We start from the raw sequence: 20,578 nt of genomic DNA, 5'->3' as shown, positions 1-20,578 counted from the left end.
CCTCCCAGAAGGAGGGATCAGCAGGGCTGGGGTTCTGAGATGCACATACATGCCTGGCCCCTGCCTCGGCAGCCTTGAGGAATTCAGACAGAACCGGGGGTGGGCGTGTGTTCTGTTGCAGAGCCAGGGGCCACAGCCCCTCCTGCCAGCTTCCTGTGTTCGCCCAATGCCCTGATTTGGCCCTCATACCAAGTACCACCTCTCCAAGGCACCCGGCCCTATGTGGAGTGTCATTCTAGAAAGTTCCAGGCCCTGGCGTGCTCACCTTCCTCCCACACATGTAGGAGCAGTAACTCTGGATCTTGTGCACACACTTCTTGTGGCAGGTCATCTTGCACACTAGGAGGTCACAGGGCGGGATTCACAGAGGGTACGTTGGGGACCCCAGGTTCCCCGACTGCCTTCTAAACTTGCATTGTAGGAATCTCTGCCCTAATTCCATGAGAGGAAGCCATGTAGGTTGGTTTTCATAGCTTCATGGTGGCCATTAGTAGCCTCAGACCCAGTCTGGCCAGTAGGACCAAGAGCAGGTGTGGGGGTGCCTGGGAACTGTCCGAGGGACTCTGTGCATTACAGTGGCCAGATGCTGCTGCTTTTTCTCCTTCCAGCAACACCGAACCCTACACCACCTGGCTGATGTCTTGGAGAGAGCAAGTGAGCTACGCTAAGGAGGGGGTATCTGGCAGCCCCCGAGGTGAGGGCAGAATCGGCCCCTCTGGGCGGGGCTGACTAGGGTTGGGTCTTGCTTGGGCACCTCCCTGTGCATGACCACGGGCCAGCTTGGCCAGCCCAGGCCCCAACTATCTCTCAGGGTCCCTGTGCTGGCTGTGCCTGGCATATGGAGGAGGGAGCCTGAGGGGTCTGGGGAGGGGACCACAGTTCAGGTTGTAGGAGCAGCCTGTAAAAGGACCAAGAGGTAGGATGCAGGGTGACCTGCCCAGGTATATGGGAGGAGGAGAGACTGCAGAGGTGGCTGAGGACAGGCTAGTGGGGGCCTTGGAGCCAGCTAAGAAGGGGGCTCTGTCCTTGGGATGGTGGAGAGTTTGAAGGGGTGAGATGCTGCTGGGGCAGTGGTCTGGAAAGATCTTCCCTGCAGCTGCGGTGGGTGAGCAGTGAGGGGTGAGTGGGCCTGGTGGGGTGTGGGGGCCCTGGGGGCACTCACCGCTACAGAGCAGGGCCTTATCCATGAGCCAGATGTAGGAGAGGCACTGCTCGCACGACTGCGGGATGCTCACCTGGTAGCTGGCGAACACGTGGCCGTTGTGCTCCTGGACCTGCTGGGGCAGCAGAGGATGCTGAGTGTGGGGCCACCCAGGTGGATGAGGGCCTGGTGGCATCTCGGGGGCGGGGACTGCTCATTCATGACCACAGCCAGTGCTGGGGCAGAAACACGCACGCATGCACACAGATGCACACTTGTGGACATATGTGCAGTACCCACACGGATGCATACGACAGGCACGCACACTCACGCAGACACGTGCACGCTCTCGTAGACATTCGCCTGCACACAGCATCCACATGCACACCTACTCACAGCACGCTCTTGCTTCCGCTTCTTCTTCTGAGCTTTGCTCTGCTGTGAGGGACACGAAGAATATGAGGTCACATGGGGCTCCCCCGGGAACATGCCCACCCCAGCCTGGTCCCCTGCAATGCAGGCATCTGGGCGCCTTGAGCCCTCCCTCATCTGGAACGGCAGCCGCCCTAACGCGCCCCACCTGCTCTATTCGGAACCCCTGACCCAGAAGTGAGGCCCTGGGAGTGGGTGGGGGAGCCCAGCGGGGAGGTGGTGGGCAAGGAGCGGAACAAGTGGGCGAGGCAAGGCGGGCTGCCCACCTTCACGGGCTCAAAGTCGTTCTTGCTGTAGCTGCGGGTGAACTCATCCAGCAGCGACTGGAAGAGGTTGAGGACCAGGTTGGTGTCCTTCTCGCCGCGCTCGGTGGCCAGGTTGCTGACGACAATCTGGTAGTTCTCCATGAGGTCCTTGTAGCCCACATGGATCTTCCCGTTCTGCGGGAATGCCAGGTGTCACCCCCTCAGGCTGGGGCAGGGACGGGGGACAGATGAGGGTGAGGGATCTAGGGAAGGGCACCAGAAACGCCCCAGGCCAGGGGCTACCACGTACGGGCACGGAGTACATGGTTTTGATGTTGCTCCTGAACTTCTCGGTGGCTTCAATAAATAAGCTCTCAATGGGAGTCTTCTGGGAGCGCAGGTCATTTATCTGAAAAGAGAGGAGATGGCCCAGCGCTGGCCGGGAGCCCGAGTGCCCGAGGAGGCTCTACACCATCCCCCCTGCTCTCTCCCAACTCCTCCCCGGCCCTTCCTGCTGACCCTGGTCTCTCCAATCCCTTCAACCCAGGGTTAAAGCTGCTCATGTTTGGGGCCGGATCGCTCTCTGTAGCACATTCCTGTGCACTGCAGGGTGTTGAGCAGCATCCCTGGCCTTGGCCCACCTGATGCCAGTTCACCCTTGCCCCAAATTGTGACAACCTAAAATGTCTCTAGACATTGCCAAACATCTCCTGGAGCTGCGGTCCTCAAGCCACGGGTTGAAGCCCAGTACCAGGCTATGGCCTGTTAGGCAATGGGCTGCCCGTTGCTGCCTGGGCTCCATGCCACCCTCCCCCCACCGCGACACCCCACCAGAGCCACCCAGGTCTGTGGAAAAATTGTCTTCTGTGAAACTGGTCCCTGGTGCCAAAAAGGTTGGGGATCGCTGCCCTGGAGGACACAATCTCCCCCAATGAGAGCCACAAGTTGTGGCCAGGTGCTTCCTCTGCCCCACACAGGTGCTCAATGCCCAGCCATACCCCAGGACAGGGTCACCTCAAATGGCCCGGTCATTTCCAGGCAGGGCTCCTAACCCTTTGGTAGCCACATCAGCCCATCCCAACCCCTGTGAGGTTCCCAAATGCAGCTCTGTCTGCCGTGGGATTGTCCCTAGCCGGGATGTGAACACCCTGAGCACAGGCCACAGCACGTTCACCTCTACCTCCACTGCATACAGTTAGCACTTAATCAGTGTCTGCCTCGACACTGAATACGTTCCGTAAAGGCGAATTCTAAATACAGTGAAGAGTGTGGGCAGCGGCTGTGCACTTGGACACAGCCTGGCGCCAGGACGGAGGGCCTGGTGGCATGTGGGACGTGGGTGTGCCCACCTTGTTGAGCAGGAACTCGTCCAGGTACTTGAGCTCGTTGGCGTTGGTGATCTTGCGGAACACTGATTCTCGCCACTTCTCCGACACTGTGATTTTGCCGATCTTGAGGTTTCGGTTCTTCTTCCCTTTGCCTCCCGGCTCCTTGGTGTGCTTCTCACCTGCTGCGTAGCGGTGCTGGTGGCCGGAGGGAACTGTCGGGGACAGGGAGCAGCTGGCGATGGTGGGTTCTGGGGCAAAGACGTGGAGGACCCCCCACCACACTCTGCCTCGGTCCCTGGCCCAAAATGCCCCACCCCTGGAAGCTCTGTGCCCAGGGCTCAGCCCACAGTCACTCAAGGGCCGACTTAGAGACGGTACATGTCCCCAGGGGCCCTGGTGGCTCTGCCGTCCATCCCTGAGGCTGTGGGTGACCAACCTTCCAGACCCTTCTTCATGGGGGTGGCCTCCAGCAGGACCCCGGGGACTGCATTCTCCATCTCCTCCATGCCCTCCAGGCTGTATTTTTTATCCTTGGTTTTATGCAGGAAAAGTCTCTTAAACGTGGATCTGTGGGAAAAATTAAATGGCTTCTCTTAAGCCTGAGGAAATGAAAACGGATTTAAGGCCCTGCGCCTCTCTCTGACCTGGCACACAGCAAATGCTCTATAATTGCCTGATCTTTAAAAAAGGGGTCATTTTATTATAAAGAAAAATAATCCTTTTCCTTGTTACTGATGGGATAGGATGCTGCTAAAACGCAGGCCTATTTGTATGAACAGGGGTGTTAAATGAAGAAAGCGAGATGTTCAACAGAAAAGCCCCAAAGTGACTGTATTTTCACATTAAAAAAATAATAAAGGCCTGGCTGGGCGCAGTGGCTCACGCCTGTAATCCTAGCCCTCTGGGAGGCCGAGGCGGGTGGATCGCTCAAGGTCAGGAGTTCAAGACCAGTCTGAGCGAGACCCCATCTCTACTAAAAATAGAAATAAAAATTATCTGGACAACTAAAAATATATATAGAAAAAATTAGCCGGGCATGGTGGCGCATGCCTGTAGTCCCAGCTACTCGGGAGGCTGAGGCAGGAGGATCGCTTGAGCCCAGGAGTTTGAGGTTGCTGTGAGCTAGGCTGACGCCACGGCACTCACTCTAGCCCGGGCAAAAAAAAAAAAAAAAAAATAATAATAAAGGCCGGATATGTTGGCTCCACTTGTAGTCCCAGCTACTCGGGAGGCTGAGGCAGAAGGATCACTTGAGCCCAGGAGTTGGAGGCTGCAGCGAGCTATGATGACACCACTGCACTCCAGCCTGGGCGACAGAGTGAGATCCTGTCTCTAAAAAACCAAAAAAAACAAAACAAAAATCAACCTAAACACCTAGCCCCTCACTGTTTTTATGGGCACAGGCTTAGAAACAAGTCAGGAAGAAGAAACTCCAGGCCCGAACCATGCTGCTGGGTGTGAACGGTGCCCCCACCACCCCGAAGAAAGGTGTGTTCAGGTGCTGACACTCAGGACCTGACAAGTGTGAGACAAGTGTGATCTCACTGGGGAAAAGGGTCTTTGCACATGTGACTAAGTGAAGGATTCTGGGATGACATCATTCTGGATTAAGCAGGTCAGCCCTAAATCCAGTGACAAATGTCCTTATAAGATACACAGGAAAAGACACAGGAGGGAGAAACCCACGTGAAGACAGAGGCAGGGACTGGAGTGATGGGGCTCCGAGCCCAGGACGGCCTGGAGCCCCCAGAAACTGGAAGAGGCAAGAAGATCCTCCCATAGAGCCTCTGGAGGGAGCTCAGACCTGCCCACACTTTGATTTTGTTATTTTCTTTTAAAAATTTTTTTTAGAGTCAGGGTCTTGTTCTGTTGTCTGTGCATTGGTGCCATCATAGCTCACTGCAGCCTCAGCCTCCTGGGCTCAGGTGATCTTCCTGCTTTAGTCTCCCGAATAGCTGGGACTACAGGCATGTGCCACCATGCCTGGTAATTTTTTTATTTTTTGTAGAGATGGGGTCTCACTATGTTGCTCAGGCTGGTCTCTAACTCCTGGGGTCAAGTGATCCTCCGACCTCAGCCTCCCAAAGCACTGGGATTACAGGTGTGAGCCACCGTGCCCAGCTGTTTTTGTCATTTTAAGCCACCCAGGCTGTGGTACCTGGTGATGGTGGGAGTCCCCCTGCCCCAGGGAAGCCTGTTCTGCCACTTCCTCAGCTTCTGGCCCTGTGTTTGTACCAAAGCTCACTGTCCCAGAGCCCACTCTCTCTTCTCTGTGAAAGAACCACCTGGTGCATTTTCACAGGGCTTTTCTGGGGACAGAGCCTTGGCCCAGTTTTTCCTGAGGGCCCAGGAAGGGGTCTTCCAGAGGAGCGGGATGGGAGGAAGGAGCTTGTTCTGATTCAGTAAAAAGCCAAATGGAACCCGTCCATCCGTGGGTGGATGGAAGATGTGGATGGATGGATGGACGGTTACCTGCAGGGGGTGACCCAGACTGGCTAAGGGCTTCCCTGGGAATTGTTTCATGCCGATGTGGTCACCCTGGCCCTCAAGGTCACAGGCTGGGCTTTGTGGGCAAGTTCTGAGCATGGGCTGTGACCAGGGGACCTTCGGAAGGGTCTTTGCACAGGGGACCTCTCCTCCCAGAATTTCTACTGAGCAAACACCCGGCCGGGCATACTTCATAAATGTCATTGGCTTGGGAGGTCAGATTGCTGCAACACCTTGGCAGGGACACTGGTTGTCCTCTGGTGGCTTGAGTTCCCCCTAGCTCCCACACTTACTTAGAATCAACCTGGGAGCCTGGGGACAGCCCAGCATCCGGGCCGGAGGACACCTCGCCCGATTTCTTCTTCTGGATGGCTGGCTTCTTTGAGCTGGGCTCCCTGTCAGTGGCTTCTGCTGCGGGCTGCGAGAGGATGGCACAGGGAGAGCGGGGTAAGCAAAGGCAGGAAGGAGAGGAGGGGTCCCTGCAGTACTGTGCACTCCATCCGCCAACGTCACTTCTCTCTTAAGTTACCCTTTGGGCAGAGCCGGGGTGGCTGGGGCAGAAGTGAGCTTGGACCCTGGGGAGCGAGAGCTGTAACCTGTAGCTTTACCTGAGCCTTGGCCGGGGACGGGAGGAACTTGGCGACATCACTCGTGGATAGGGAGACGCGCCTTTCCCTGTGAGAGCACAGAAACGTGGCTTTACCAACCAGACTGCGTCAGCGGTATTCTCTCATCTTAGTGTAGTGGGTCTCAGGTTCTCACTTGGATGATTCTACTCCCCAGGGGACACTTGGCAATGTCTAGAGACACTTTTGGTTGTCACCACTAGTGGGGTGGAGGCGAGGGATGGACACTGCTTATCACCATACAGTGCCCAGGATGGCCTCCACCACATAGAGTGCTCCAGCCCCAGATGCTGATAGTGCAGAGGGTAAGAAACCCTGCCCGTCTACCCATCCATCTACCCATCCATCCACCCACCCTCCCACCCATCCATCCATCCCTATCTTCTACCCACCCACCCATCCACCCCTCCATCCATCAGCTCTATCTTCCTTCCACCCATCTGTCCATCTTCCATCCCCTAATCTCTGCCCTCCACCCACGCACCCACCCCTCTCTATCTTCCTTCCGTCCATCCATCCACTATCTGTCTGGCATCTGGTGGGCGGAGGCCAAGGATGCTGTTCCGCATCCTACAGCACGCAGGACAGCCCCCAGCCCAGGGAACAACCTGGCCCCAGTGTCAGCGGTGCCGCGCTGCACGGACCGCTGCAGTGGAAGGCCTGTGCCTTCCCCAGCGCTGCTTTTGTCTGGCCACAGGCGCTCTGGAACAGGGGGCTGCAGATGCACGGTCCTGATGCTTGGCTTACCAAGGACGGGGCAGACAGAGCTCTGCCCCTCTCACGCCGGGGGAGTGTAATCAGCCCTGTTCGCAGATGAGGAAACAGAGGCCCTGGTGGGCTGGCGAGCGGGACTCGGCCTGAGGGGCTGCTTCCCACAAGGCCGGGGCTTTCTGGTGAGCACAGCTCAGGGCCCCAGCTGGGTACCCCTGGGCAGGTGCCTCATTTTCACTGAGCCCTTTGCCTGTTCTCTTGGTCCTCCTTGGGGCTGCCACATAGCTGCCAGGCACAGCTGCTCACGTGTTTCGGGGATGTGTCGAGCTGCCCCTGCCCGCCTCCCCTAGGCCATGGCGCTCAGAGGAGGGTGCAGTGCTTACTCTGTGGGTGTGAGTGTGGCCCCCACGGCTCGGTGCCTCTCGCTGAGGTCCAGGGACTGGCTGAGCATGGTGCCGCTACCAGTGCTGGCGGCAGCCGACAGCTTCTTGCCGCGCCACAGCTCTACGGTGTGGGCCAGCCGCTCGGCGTCTAGGCACCGCTGGATCTGGGTGGAGCCTCCGGGGCTCTCAGGCTTGTCCCGAGATCTCGGGCTGCCGCATGGTTTGCTCTTGTCCTTGGGGGTCTCCGGGGTGCTGCCGGGGGCTGGTGGGCCCATGCTACTGTCCAGGGCTAGGCTGGTCGGCCGTTCCATGTGGCTGGGCCTCAGGTTCCCACCCTCGGGTGCCTTCTTGGTTTCTGGGGAGTCCCCGCGGACTGGTGTGGCCTGGGGTCTCTCCACGGGCTGCTTTTGAGAATTGTCCTCAGTCTCTGCCTCTGCGTCTGGAGGACTTTCATCTTCTCTGCTCTCCTTTTTGTCTTCCGGGAGGCCCTCCTCTTGCTCCTGGATGGCCCTTCCAGAAGGTTCTCTGAGGGCACTGTCTTCCTTACAGGACTGGATATGCTTGTTCTGGAGCTTCACATGCTCCAGCCCCCTTTGCCGACGTGACTCTCGCTTCTCCCGGCTGCTGGGGACTTTCTCGTGACTTTCGGCCGTCACGCTCTTCTGGGACGGGAGAGCCTTTGCTAGACTCGGAACCTCCTTATCCGGTGTGGACTGCTCCGCTGGGGACCCGTCGTTCAGCAACGCCCGTGACTCCAACACCGGGTGCCAGCTGTCCTCTGAGGGCTCTGGGGCCTGCTTGGCCACCAGCTCCCTGCTGGGGGCCTGGCCTGGTCTGGCCGCCCTCTCCTCTTCTGCCTCCTGCTTCTCCGAGACCATCCGGCTGAAGCTGTGAGGGGAAAGTACAGGGGCCAGCTCAGAAACAAACATTCACTCCACCCGCAGAAGCGACCCAGCAGGTTCTGGTGGGACCCTGACCCGGGCTGCCCAGGGGCTGCGGGCTGGGCTCCACCTCTGCCTAGTCACCCTTAGAGATGCTTCTGGAAAGCCGGAACCTCCTCAACCAGAACACTGGTGCCCCCCTTGTCATGGACACCCCTGCCCTGGGTCTGCCTGGCTTCTGGAATGAGAAGACCCTTGTCGGGTCTGTGGCGCTGGGTTCTGTTAAGAAACCCCTGAATTCCTTTGGGGTCTGTTCGGGGCTCCCCCTTGAACTCCTTATTTACAAGGCTTTTGCGTGTGTGGGCAGTGTCTGAAAGGGACTTCTGCCCGGGACCTGGGACCCCGACTTGCGGCAGAAGGCAGGGTCTGTGGTGGTGGTCGGGGGTAAGGGGCCCACAGAGTGCCCAGGCCGGGGAGGGGCTGGCTCCGAGCCGTGGGTGCCAGTGTGGCAGCAGGAGCTGGTGATGTCCTCCTGGTGGCGTGGCTGGTGCCTTTGTGGCCTTGGACACCTGAGCTCTGAGTGTGGGGGAGGGAAGCCTGCTTTGGGCAGGTCTGGGGGCCCCTTCTTCAATCCTGAATCCAGGTGTTCCACTGACCGGCTCGGGTGGCCAGGTGCAAGGCATCCCTGGTGGATGCTGAGCGTGGCCAGCAGTAACAGGCCTGGGTCCCTACAGGCTGCCTGCCAGTACCCAGAGCAGCTCTCTGGAGCCCGTGTGTGCCCAGACAGCCTTTCTTGTGTCCAGAATGACATCCCCACAGTTTCACTGGCCAGAAGGTTATCTTGGACAGCATTTTGGTGAGTGAACCTAAAGATTCTGGAACGTTCTGGGGAGTGCCACCCTGCTCTGCTCACCTCTTGCGCTGCAGGTGGCCCCGGCAGAGGCTCTGCAGGTGGATGATGCTCTGTCTCTGGCGCCTATAGGCCATCCGCTGGCGGTAGCCCCTCCACACGGCCTGGAGGTACATGGCTGCCTGTGTCCTCTCCAGTGTCCGCCGGACCCGGTAGGACCGCCAGTGTGCCTGGATGGTGACTGCCGCTCGCTTCATCTGCAGGAAGCGCCGTCGTTCCAGTGCCATCCGGAACCAGCTCTGCAGGAGCAGGATTTTCCGCACGACCTCCCGGTGCAGCGTCTCCTGCAGGGCCTGCCGCTCCGTCTCCTTCAGGAAGACCTGGCAGGGACACAGTCAGGTGGGGTCAGCCCTGCCACCCCCCACAGCACCTCTGTTCTTGGGGGGGTCCGCAGGATCACCGGTAGGAGTGAAACCCGGGCTGGTGTGCTGACTGACCTGGACTCGTTAAAAAAAAAAAAAAAAAAAAAAAAAACATGACTGTGGGAGAATTGACGTAACATCCAATTCACCATTTTACATTTCTTTTCTTTTCTTTTTTTTTTTGAGACAGAGTCTCGCTCTGTTGCCCGGGCTAGAGTCAGTGCCATGGTGTCAGCCTAGCACACAGCAACCTCCAACTCCTGGGCTTAAGCAATCCTTCTGCCTCAGCTTCCCAAGTAGCTAGGACTACAGGCATGCGCCACCAGGCCCGGCTAATTTTTTCTATATATTTTTAGTTGTCCAGTTAATTTCTTTCTATTTTTTATTAGAGACGGGGGTCTCCCTCTTGCTCAGGCTGGCCTCCTGACCTCGAGTGATCCTCCCGCCTGGGCCCCCTAGAGTGCTAGGATTACAGGCGTGAGCCACCGCGCCCGGCCCAATTCACCATTTTAAAGTGAAAAAATCAGTGGCATTTAGTACCTTCACAGTGTTGTGTGGCCACCTCCTCTATCTAGTTCCAGAACATTCTCATCACCCTAAAAGGAGACCCCTTCCACATCAGCAGTCACTTTCCATCCCCCTCCCCTGGCCCTGGGCAACCACCCATCTGCTTCCTGTCATTATGGATTTGCCTGTTCTGGACATTTTTTTTTTTTTTTTTTAAAGGGGTAGGGAGCTGTGAGGAGGGGTGTTCAGTGGCCTTGCTTTTTATGTTGTTGAGACAGAGTCTCGCTCCGTCACCCTGAGTAGAGTGCAGTGGTGTCATCGCAGCTCACTGCAGCCTCCAACTCCTGGGCTCAACCGATCCGCCTGCCTCAGCCTCCTGAGTAGCTGGGACTACAGGTGGAGCCACCATGGCCGGCCCTGTTCTGGACATTTCGTATCAATGGAATCGTGCAACAAGTGACCTTTGGTGTCTGGCTTCTCTCACTCAGCATCACGCTTGTTTCCGAGGTTCACCCACATGGTAGAAGGTGTCAGAGCTTCCTGCCTCCATGGCTGAGTACTATTCCGTTGCACGGACACAGCACTTTTGCTTAGGGGTTTGGGCTGTTTCCACCTTTTGGCTACTGCGAGTATTTCTGCTGTGGACACTGGTGTACAAGTGTTCACGGGAACACCTGTCCTCAGTTCTCTCGGGCATATACCCAGGAACAGAGCTGCTGAGTCACGTGGTAACTCTACGATTAACCTGTTGAGCAACTGTAAAGGGATTTTTTACATCAGATGAGGCCTTCATGGGAAGGTGACCTCAGCACTTGTTTTATATACCAGGACAGCCGAGCGGTGCCCCAAGAACAAGAGGCAACCGACACCCGCCAGAGATTGGAGACGACTTCTGAAAAGGGAGCCCAGCGGAGGAGACCAGACGTGACAAGTGACCGACCAACGCCAGAGCAAGCAGGTCAGCACGAGTGTCCCTGCTCTACCTGTGAGGTAGACAGGTGATGCTCAGGTCTCTCAGCCCTGCTTAACAGCAAGTGGGGACTCAGCTAGGCAGCCCCTGCCCCTTAGGTGCACACTGTGCCTTCTGGAAAGAAGGCAAGTGCGGGGTGCTGAGAGCTGCATTTCCTCAGCAGAACCCCTTGCTTTTCAGGGCATGGTGCGGAGCCTCTGGAGACGGGGAGGACCTTGCACGTGGTGCGAGGCAGGCAGGGTCTGCAGCCCTCTGAGGCGCGGCAGCGCTGACCTTGGTCTTCCCGATCTGGTAGCTCCTCTTGTCCACACCCATCTTCTCCAGCAAGGTGGAGATGACCTCCCTGCAGGGCCGCGTGCTCTGGGGCAGCAGCACCTGGAACTGCTCTGTGAAATCCTAGGGGATTGTGGTCAAGAAAGGAGAAGCCAGGTGAGTATTTCTGCCAGCGACAGGAAACAGGGCTCCGGCAATTTCCTGGCCAAACTGAAATTGGGTTTGATGGGAATAGCACTAACGAATCTAGAATTTTGGGCTTTCAGAAATAGTCTGAATCTTTTCTTTTTTTGAGACTGAGTCTCGCTCTGTTGCCTGGACGAGTGCAGTGGCGTCATCACAGCTCACTGCAACGTCAAACTCCTGAACTCAAGTGACCCTCCCACCTCGGCCTCCTGGAGTGCTAGAATTACAGGGTGAGCCACTGTGCCCGGCCTTGAATCTTAAGAAAGACCATGGTGGACTTGGATCTTCAGGTCAGCCCGGGTGGGTGGGAGACGGGGCCGCCCTCAGGGTGGGGCTCACAGTCTGGGGCTGGCTAGGGAGCACAGCTGGGCGAACATGCCTTTTAGGCAAACAGTTATTTCAAGTATTTAGAGGCCAAGCATTGGTAAAACATACCAGCACTTCCCCTTTTTTTAAATAATTTTGCTGTTCCCATCTGCACAGGCGGCCACTATTTCCATTCTGTGGATGAGAAAAGAGAGGTATGCCATAACATACCCTCCAAGGCCACACGGGTAAAGCAGAATGGGAACAAGGTGCTGTCACCTCTGGCTTTGGGCTCAGGGCGACACAGGTGCCAGCTTCTTGTGTGAGGGTTCTCGACCAGGCTATGCTCACCACTGGGGATATTCAGGGATGTTGGCAGCCATGCTGGGTTTTCACAACTGGGGGACCTGGGGGCTCCTGGCATCCAGTGGGTGGAGGCCAGAGATGCTGCTCAACATCCTACAATGCACAGACGGCCCCATGGCAAAGAATGATGTCACCCCAAACATCAGTGGTGCCGCCTTTGAGAAATTTTGCCCTAGAGATTTGGTCTTCACCAGTTCTGGTTACCAGTGGTCCCTCATGTTTCTAGAAAGCCCAAGGAGCCATCGCTGAAGTCATCACCTGCCTGGGCCTCTGTTTCGGCGTGGGGGCTGGGGGGAAAGCACGAATAAGAACCTCTTGCCAGTGGCTGGAGAGCAAGAGAGTTGGGTATAAAAATGGCGACGACAAGAGGTACTCAGTCAAGGGCTCTGAAAGTATCTGCTCTCGCAGCTCCCTCCTCCTGCCTCAGTGTGACGCTTGGCATCTTTCCAGGTTTGGCAGGGGGCCAGCCACCTCTGCTGAGGAAACTTGAGCACTGTGGCAGGGAATGATCTGGTCCAAATGCCAACAGTGCTACCAGGGAGAAGCCCTGGTGTAAGATAACCCGGGGATTTATGCTCCAAAGAGGCCGTCTCTCTGGAAGAGGGAGGTGGCTGAGCTGGCCCTCTGCCACATCATGGGTGGCTGGCTGTGCATGCATGAGGCCTACCTGGAACGTGTACTTGGCGCTGTAGCCAGACCTCCGGATGCGCACGGTTTCCAGCATGCCTGTGTAGCGTAGCTGCTGCAGAACCAGCTCATCATCGAAGCACAGCTCTTTCTGAAACGGGCACGTGAGTGATCAGGGCGGGCACCTCTGGCGTGATGTAACGCCTGAGCCCGTTGGCAGCTCGGGACTGGGAATTGTGTGAGGAGGGCAGGTTCCCATGCAGGTGCCATCGGTTGGGATTCTGGACACAGACAGGGTCAGGGTGCACGTGCAGGTGCTGGCTGGCCAGCTTAGGAACCAGCAGGGCAGCCAGAAGCACCTGGAGAATTGGTCTTTCCTTGCTCCAAATGTTCTTTTTTGGAATGAGGAGACAGACCACTCAGCAGCAGTGCTCAAGGTGTTTGATTCTTCTACAAAACTTCGGTGTCTGACCTGTTCTATTCCCTGGTGTTCTGGAGATGGATATTACCTCTTGCTGCCAAACTTGGATAGTTTGCTGCAAAGAGTTCTTTTATAAAAAGGACCCAAATGCAAACCGGTGTCGGGCCTGTACTCTGTGCTGGGCGCCAGGGTAAGTGCCAGGACAATCTGGCGGGGGCGGGGGTCTCAGTATAGGGCTGGAAGTCAGACATGTGTGACACAGTGGACATTGCATGGGCCCCTGTGGGAGGTATACCAGGAGAGAGGGGATGCTCAGCCAAGTCCTGAGGAAGGGACGGGCAGGGGGCAGCCGGGTGAAGCCCCAGGGGTCTGGAATTCACCCTGGTGGGCATTGAGTGAGGGAGAACGGAAGGAGCTATTTTAAGGGCAAACAGGAGGGGACAGCACAAGGAGGGTGGTCATGACTAAGGGGTAGGTGGCCACGGATGCTGCTTGACACCTAAGAGCGCACAGGATGGCTCCCGGCACAGAGAATGATCTAGAGCAGCCTGAGCCCAGAGTGGGTGCCAACGGAGCGTTTCCCGAGACACAGTCTCCAGGAGGCTTCTGTGTTCACCCATGCCAGCGAGGGGCCCCGGATCCCTGGCTGCCCCCTGGCAAACTCCTCAAGCAGCCCTCCCAGGGACACAGTGGACCTCCGGGGCTGAGCAAGAGCTGAGCCTGGGGCCCCCACTGGTGCTCCAAGAGTCTTTCTAGAAACTTCCCTACAAGCAGTGGGCTGTGTGCTCCTTTCAGACTCGCCTACTACAGGACCTCTGCCCTTGTCTTCTGGTATATTCTATGCACTGGCTGCTCTCGGGGTATGTCTGAGGAGCACCCTTGACCTGTCCCTTCCTGATCAAACCTTCTCTGAGGCCCTGCTACGGTCCAGGCAACGTCCCTGCTTTTGGCTGGCCACCTGAGCCACCCTCACCTCCTCCTGCTGAACCCCGGCCCCGATGGCCTCCCCACCGTGATGCCTGGATCCTCGAAGCCTTTCCTGGACCCCTGAGTTGGCTGCGGGCCCATCCTCTGTGAAGCCTGCTGGGTGCAGGAACACCCTGGAGGGCTGGTGTGGGTTGTGCCTCCGTGACATTAGAGAGCCACTCACCTTCTCGGCGTTTGAGCGGATGCAGCGGATAAAGAAGGGCTCTGCCTTCCCCAGTGCCTCCAAGAGCTTGTTAAGAGACGTCTGGGAGAAGAAAGAATGTTCGTGCTGAGCCGGGGTTGCAGGAGCATGCCGCTCAGCAGGAGAGGACCTGGGTCACCCACCAGCACCAGGGGGCGGGGGGGAGGGGCAGTGGGGGAGTGGGTGGGGTCCCAGGCGGTGGGACATGGGAGGTGGCAGCTGGATGTTCTGACTGCTGGCTGCACGACCCCTGGAAGCCCTTAAGGGAGTTATGGGTCCCCATAGCTCCAGGGCTTCCAGTTCTCATTTTTGCCTCAGGTGGAAGGTGGGGGGGGGGCGTGGGGGAGGGGGGAGGACCAGATAAACACCTTCTGGAGATTAAAACATGAGTCAGACTGAGATAGGGCTGTGATGCAGTGGCTTTGGCCTCTGGCCTGCTTTTTCTTTTCTTTTTGAGACAGGGTCTTGCTGTTGCTTGGGCTGGAGTGCAGTGGCATCATCACAGCTCACTGCAGCCTTAAACTCCTGGGCTCAAGGGATCCTCCTGCCTCAGCCTGCAGAGTAGCTGGGACTACAGGTGTGTACCACCACATCTGGCTAATTTTTCTATTTTTTGTAGAGACAGGGTCTCGCTCTTGCTTAGGATGGTCTCGAACTCCTGGCCTCAAGCGATCCTCCAGCCTCGGCATCTCAAAGTACTAGGATGACAGATGTGAGCCATTGCACCCGGCCTCTGGCCTGGTTTTTCCAGAAATGATTTGCTGAAGCACCCCATAAGGTAATGACCAAAAAAAACCCGAGGTGGGAACAGAAGATTAAGATTGAGGAAAGAGGGAAAGAACAAAAATGCTAACTGGGAGGGCTGGCAGCTGGTGGACCTCCTAAATAAAAATAAACAAAATGTGTCCCCGAGCTTCCTGGCAGCCAGGGGAAAAAGGCAAACATGACCTAAGGACATAGCTCAGTGGTCATGCTAACTAATATGCTAACACATGATTCTTTTAACTCGGTGCTTCTCAACCAGGGGTGATTTTACTCCCCAGGGGGCATCTGGCAACAGTGGCCAATTTGGTTGTTGCAACTTGGGGCACAGGGGCTGGTGGTGGCAGAGGTGGTATGGTACTATTGGCATTTAGTGGGCCAAGGGCAGAGATTGTGTTAAATAGCCTATTGTGCTAAATAGCCTATAGTGCACAGGACAGTCCCCATCACAGAGAGTGATCTGACCCCCAGATGCCTATAGTGTCAAAGTGGAGAATCCTGGTAGTAACTGGCGAGTTGCCAGCGTTGGGTTTTAGCCAAGTGACACAAGCACCAGGCTGAGCTCTGCACCGTGTGCATGCCCTGGCCTGCCTACCTGGAACTGGGCGCTGATGCTCGGCGGCTTCTTCTTCTTGTGCAGGTGCAGCAGGGACTTGGTGGTACGGTCGTGTAGGGTCATGCTGATGATCAGTTTCAGGGACTTGGAGTCCAGCAGGTTCTAGGATAGACACATGGGGTCCGGCCTGCCCTCCCGCTGCCCACACATGGGCACCAGGAGGCACTGCAGACATCCCCGGAGCCAGGTGGGGCGATGCCCACTTGGTGAGTGCCAGGGTGGCAGCTCTTAGGTAAGAGCCTGAGGACCGTGCTGCTGGTGGGCCTGGGGGCCCAAGCCTGGCTTGCACACTGCACAAGACACTGGCTCCGGGAGGACTGGCGACAGCCTCTCACGGCCTGAGTGCCGGCCCCATGTCCTCCTCCTTTGGGTGAAGGGAAGAAGCCAGTTCACCAAAGCCTGACTGTCCCTCTGCACGGCTCGCCACAGTTTATGTTACTTGAGCCAAGGACTGCCAAGCCCTGTCTGTCTTCCATATGAGCTCATAGGGCGGGTCCGCCCCCATATGCCAACCAGTTCTATCAGCTGACAAGAGGAACTAGCCTTGTCCCATCTGCTGACTAGACTGAGAGGCTGTCCTCATTCTTTTGGAAACTTCCTAAGCCGTCAGCACACCATACATAGAAATCTGTCCTGTCCCACCCTCTGGAGGTGGCTCATAGCCAGGGATTGACCCGTGTAGGGATAAACAGAAGCTTCCCTTGCCTCTGGGCAGGACAAGCTCTGCGGTGCCATTAACCTTCCAGAGCTCCTCGCGGGTCAGGCCAAGGCTGGGCTGAGCCCACATCCTTGCCTAGCTTCAGCTGTCACCCCCTCTCAGCTTTCTTGAGAGCCCCCTCAATGCGCTGTCGTTTGTGCAAATGTCCCCATCTCAGGCCCTGCTTCTGGGACGCCCAAACAGAGACAGCTCCAAATCATTTCAACATATTACATTTTTCTTTCTGGAGGGAGGGGGGAGACTGTGGGAAGAGGAAGGAATAAGCAGCAGCTGCAGATGTCAAAAGCTCGCCCCCCTCCAAACCCGCCCACCCCCACCCCCCTTTCTGAGCAACAACTCAAGCTGCCAGGTGCTCTCAATATGGGCACAGAAGCAAGACATCTTTGAAAGTGTCGCGCGGGGGTTTATTTCTTTTTACCTTTGGAATGATCTGCTTTTGTTTGATACCTTTACTTTTCCTGTCAAAATATTAAAAATGGTTTGGTGAACAAAAGGAACACGGTGTCTGGATTGGGGTTAGTTCAGCAAGCCACGCCTTGTGGGTTAGACTGAGAAAGAGAAAGAGAAAGAGTGAGGGGACAGGAACAAGTGCAACAAGGCTGCCACCACTGCCTCTCCAAAGACCCAGCGAGCTTCGGCAGCCGTGCACACCACCAGCTTCCCCGGGCCAGCGGTGGCTGGACTTTGCTGGTGGCTGCTCTGAAGCTGACAAGAGCTTTTGGTCTGGGAGCCATTTGGATGTCTGAGGAGGAGGAGCGGTAGCCTAGTAACCTACAGGGTGGAAGACACTATGGAGGAACTGACATATCTCAAAAAATCATGGCCCGATGCCCTGAATGGGGAATTGTGGGACCCTGAGCAGTTCTGATGATGAACAGGCCCACGAGCCCCCTTCTGGAACACGTTCTGTTCATTCCAGAACTTGCGCTGCAGAGAACTGAAATGAGTCCTGCCTGAGTGGGAGCTCCTTTCGGACCACACCGGCAGAATGGAAAGAAACCACAGCCAATCTTTTGGCTGAGGAAAGGGAGGGCACGGCTCCTGTGTTCTCAGACACTTCGTGGAATCTTGCAGACCAAAGGGAAAATAAGTAAATAAATGAAAACAGGAGCCTGTTGCCTTTTGAGGACTGGCTAAGGAAACGGCATCCCGCAGAGCCCTGAGATGCTAGGCCTGCGAGCTGTAAGGTGGGTCCCTGTGGGGAAATCACACCCGACAAAAATGAAGTTTGAAACTGGCTCCCTTGCAGGTGGCGAGCTTCACTCTCAGCCGACCTGCACCCTGAGTGGCTGCTAAGAGGTCGGATGTGGTGACCGCAGATGCCATCAGCCACCCGGCTCTGGGAGTTGGGATCCCAACCCAGGTTTTTTTTTTTCAGAGGCAGAGTCTTGCTCTGTCACCCAAACTGGAATGCAGCGGCGACATCATAGCGCACTGCAACCTGAAACTCCTGGGCTCAAGTGATCCTCCGGCCTCAGCCTCCCAAGTGGCTGTGTTAACAGGAGCATGCCACGACACTGAGCTAATTTTTTCAATTTTTAGTAGAGACGGGGTCTCAGTCTTGCTCAGGCTGGTCTTGAAGTCCTGACCTCAAGTGATCTTCACTGCCTGCCTTGGCCTCCCAAAGTGCTGGGATTACAGGTGAGCCATCATGCCCAGCCTCCCAACCTGGTTTGTGTGCCTTCTGGGCCCTGTCAACTGGCTCGCGTGGCCTGGTGCACAGGGCAGGGCCACGACTCATAAGGACTTGCACACTCTGCTTCAGATGGCTGCTCTGTAAGCTTACCGTGCAAAGGCAGGGAGCAAGCTTTGCTCTGCAAGCCAGACAAGGGTGGGGCATGGGTTGTGGGGAGCAGAAAATTAGATGCCTTTAAGAGAGAAGGAGCACTCTTGCAAAGCTGCGCTGTGCACCAGGAAGCTGGCGGGGGCCTGGGCCATGGCACAGACGCCAGGCAGGGGTATTAATGATGGCCATTTAGCGAGGGCTGCGGGTGAGGCCGGGGCCAAGAGACAGCACTGCGCTTTTAATGGCTCATCCAATTTAGGAAGCCCACAGGCCCTGCTGGGTCCCTGGGAGCAGTGGGGAGGCGGCCATTGCACTTGTTGGGGACCCTCAGGGGGACTCACAGGATGAAGGCGCGGGGTTTCTGGAGCCGACTGAGGGACTGCAGGAGCCTACGGGGGTCCTCGCCCTGCCAGGGCAGTCCTTTGATGCTCTTGATGATTTGGTTATGCAAATCGCTGAGGGGAGGGTGGGGTAGGTGCAGTGACAGAGAGAAGATAGAGTTAGAGTCGCAGGCCCACCACCTTGGGGTCCCCAGTGCCACTGGGGCCATCCCTAGGCCAATGGAGCTGAAACACACATAGCTCGTGATCAGGGCTGCCTCTCCTTCCTTTGCCCAGAACAGGACTGCCGGCCTGGCCTTCCCAAGCTGGGGGTGCCCATGGACTTGGCAACATGGATCACTGGATTCTTTTCAATCAATCATCTCCACTGAATTGTTTAATTTCAATTGATCCTTTTTAACTGGATCATTGAAAAAAGTCTCCTATTTAAGAACCTTTTGAGACTTTTTTTTTTTTTTTTTGAGACACAGTCTTGCTCTGTTGCCTGGGCTCGAGTGTTGTGGCATCAGCCTAGCTCACAGAAACCTCAGAATCCTGGGCTCAAGCGATCCTCCTGCCTCAGCCTCCCGAGTAGCTAGGACTACAGGTGTGAGCCACCATGCCTGGCTAATTTTTCTATTTTTGTAGAGACGGGATCTCGCTCTTGCTCAGGCCAGTCTCAGAACTCCTGACCTCAAGCAATCCTCCCACCTCGGCCTCCCAGAGTGCTGGGATTATAGGCATATCAAAAGGCCAGCCTTTTGAGATCTTTTTTTTTTGAGACAGAGTCTCGCTTTGTTGCCCAGGCTAGAGTGAGTGCCGTGGTGTCAGCCTAGCTCACAGCAACCTCAAACTCCTGGGCTTAAGCGATCCTTCTGCCTCAGCCTCCTGAGTAGCTGGGAATACAGGCATGCGCCACCATGCCCGGCTAATTTTTTTTTTTTTTGTATATATATTTTTAGTTGGCCAGATAATTTATTTCTATTTTTGGTAGAGACGGGGTCCCACTCTTGCTCAGGCTGGTCTCAAACTCCTGACCTTGAGCGATCCACCCGCCTCGGCCTCCCAGAGTGCTAGGATTACAGGCGTGAGCCACCGCACCCGGCCCCTTTTGAGATCTTTAAAGAGCAGCCAGGGGCTACTCAGGAACAAAGACCCTAGGGTCTCTGTGGGAGGAGCAAATTAATCTCTTGTCCATGATTCTGTGGCTAGATGTCAACCTCTTCGTTGGCTTCACAAAGGCCTCTGGGAGAATTGTTTTTTTTTTTATTTGAGACAGGGTCTTGCTCTGTCTCCGAGGCTGGAGTGCAGCGCCATGATCATTGCTCACTGCAACCTCAAATTCCTGGGCTCAAGTGATCCTCCTACCTCAGCCTCTGTAGTAGCTGGGACCTACAGGTACGTGCCACCACATTGGCTACTTTTTAAAATTTTCTGTAGAGGCAGGGTCTGGCTATGTTGTCCAGGCTGGTCTCGAACTCCTGGGCCCTAGTGATCCTCCTGCCTTGGCCTCCTAAAGTGCTAGGATTATAGGTGCCAGCCACCGTGCCCAGACAGGAATGAATTTGAATATATGAGACATGAGTTTAACACAGTGTTTCTCACGTTCTCCACTTGGGGTGGGGGGGGCGAGGCTGCCCGCCCTCCCCAGACATTAGGCAATGTCTGGGAATATCTGTGGTTTTCACGACTGGGGCGCGTGTTCCTGGCATTTGGTGAGTGGAGCCCAGGGACGCTGCTCCACACTCTACAATGCAGAGGGTGGGCCCCACCCCAGAGAGTGATCCAGCCTAGTGACTCTAAGGGGATAGTCACCCCAAAGCACTCAACCTTATTGGCTTCATTTTGTTTGATCACCGTGGGTTCAGGCTTGAGCATACATTGTAGGCCCAAACTTTGGCCCCAATGTGTGGGAATGAGAACGCTTCAGAGAACCAAATCAGATGCTTTCAACATGAGTATTGGTGAGGAATGTCTAAAGGACGAATGTCTTTCAGAGAACTTCTGGAGATGAGGTTCTGAGTTTTAGTTGTTTGATTTTGAAAT

At 56.1% G+C, this 20,578-nt stretch overlaps 1 protein-coding gene across 12 annotated transcripts in view; it reads right to left on the bottom strand.

The window, feature by feature from the left end:
• The window catches only part of MYO9B (myosin IXB), a 99,178-nt gene that overhangs the window by 6,555 nt on the left and 72,045 nt on the right, over positions 1-20,578 (bottom strand). For 7 of the 12 annotated variants that reach the window (XM_045552761.1, XM_045552770.1, XM_045552749.1 and 4 more), the window contains 17 exons: positions 18,554-18,667; positions 16,845-16,884; positions 15,688-15,810; positions 14,313-14,393; positions 12,782-12,892; positions 11,257-11,379; positions 9,148-9,464; positions 7,354-8,241; positions 6,242-6,308; positions 5,927-6,051; positions 3,583-3,713; positions 3,168-3,358; positions 2,129-2,227; positions 1,840-2,013; positions 1,538-1,579; positions 1,163-1,274; positions 266-339 (listed from right to left, as the gene is read on the bottom strand). In XM_045552761.1, the coding sequence (XP_045408717.1) occupies positions 266-339; positions 1,163-1,274; positions 1,538-1,579; positions 1,840-2,013; positions 2,129-2,227; positions 3,168-3,358; positions 3,583-3,713; positions 5,927-6,051; positions 6,242-6,308; positions 7,354-8,241; positions 9,148-9,464; positions 11,257-11,379; positions 12,782-12,892; positions 14,313-14,393; positions 15,688-15,810; positions 16,845-16,884; positions 18,554-18,667 (2,812 nt within the window). The remainder of the gene's footprint in view (positions 1-265; positions 340-1,162; positions 1,275-1,537; positions 1,580-1,839; positions 2,014-2,128; positions 2,228-3,167; positions 3,359-3,582; positions 3,714-5,926; positions 6,052-6,241; positions 6,309-7,353; positions 8,242-9,147; positions 9,465-11,256; positions 11,380-12,781; positions 12,893-14,312; positions 14,394-15,687; positions 15,811-16,844; positions 16,885-18,553; positions 18,668-20,578) is intronic. The other 5 variants (XM_045552753.1, XM_045552752.1, XM_045552757.1 and 2 more) reach the window with 2 other exon arrangements.

This window comes from Lemur catta, chromosome 1 (assembly GCF_020740605.2).
Source record: "Lemur catta isolate mLemCat1 chromosome 1, mLemCat1.pri, whole genome shotgun sequence".
In the NCBI taxonomy this organism is placed as follows: domain Eukaryota; kingdom Metazoa; phylum Chordata; class Mammalia; order Primates; family Lemuridae; genus Lemur; species Lemur catta.
This window is presented reverse-complemented; position numbering and strand designations above follow the sequence as displayed.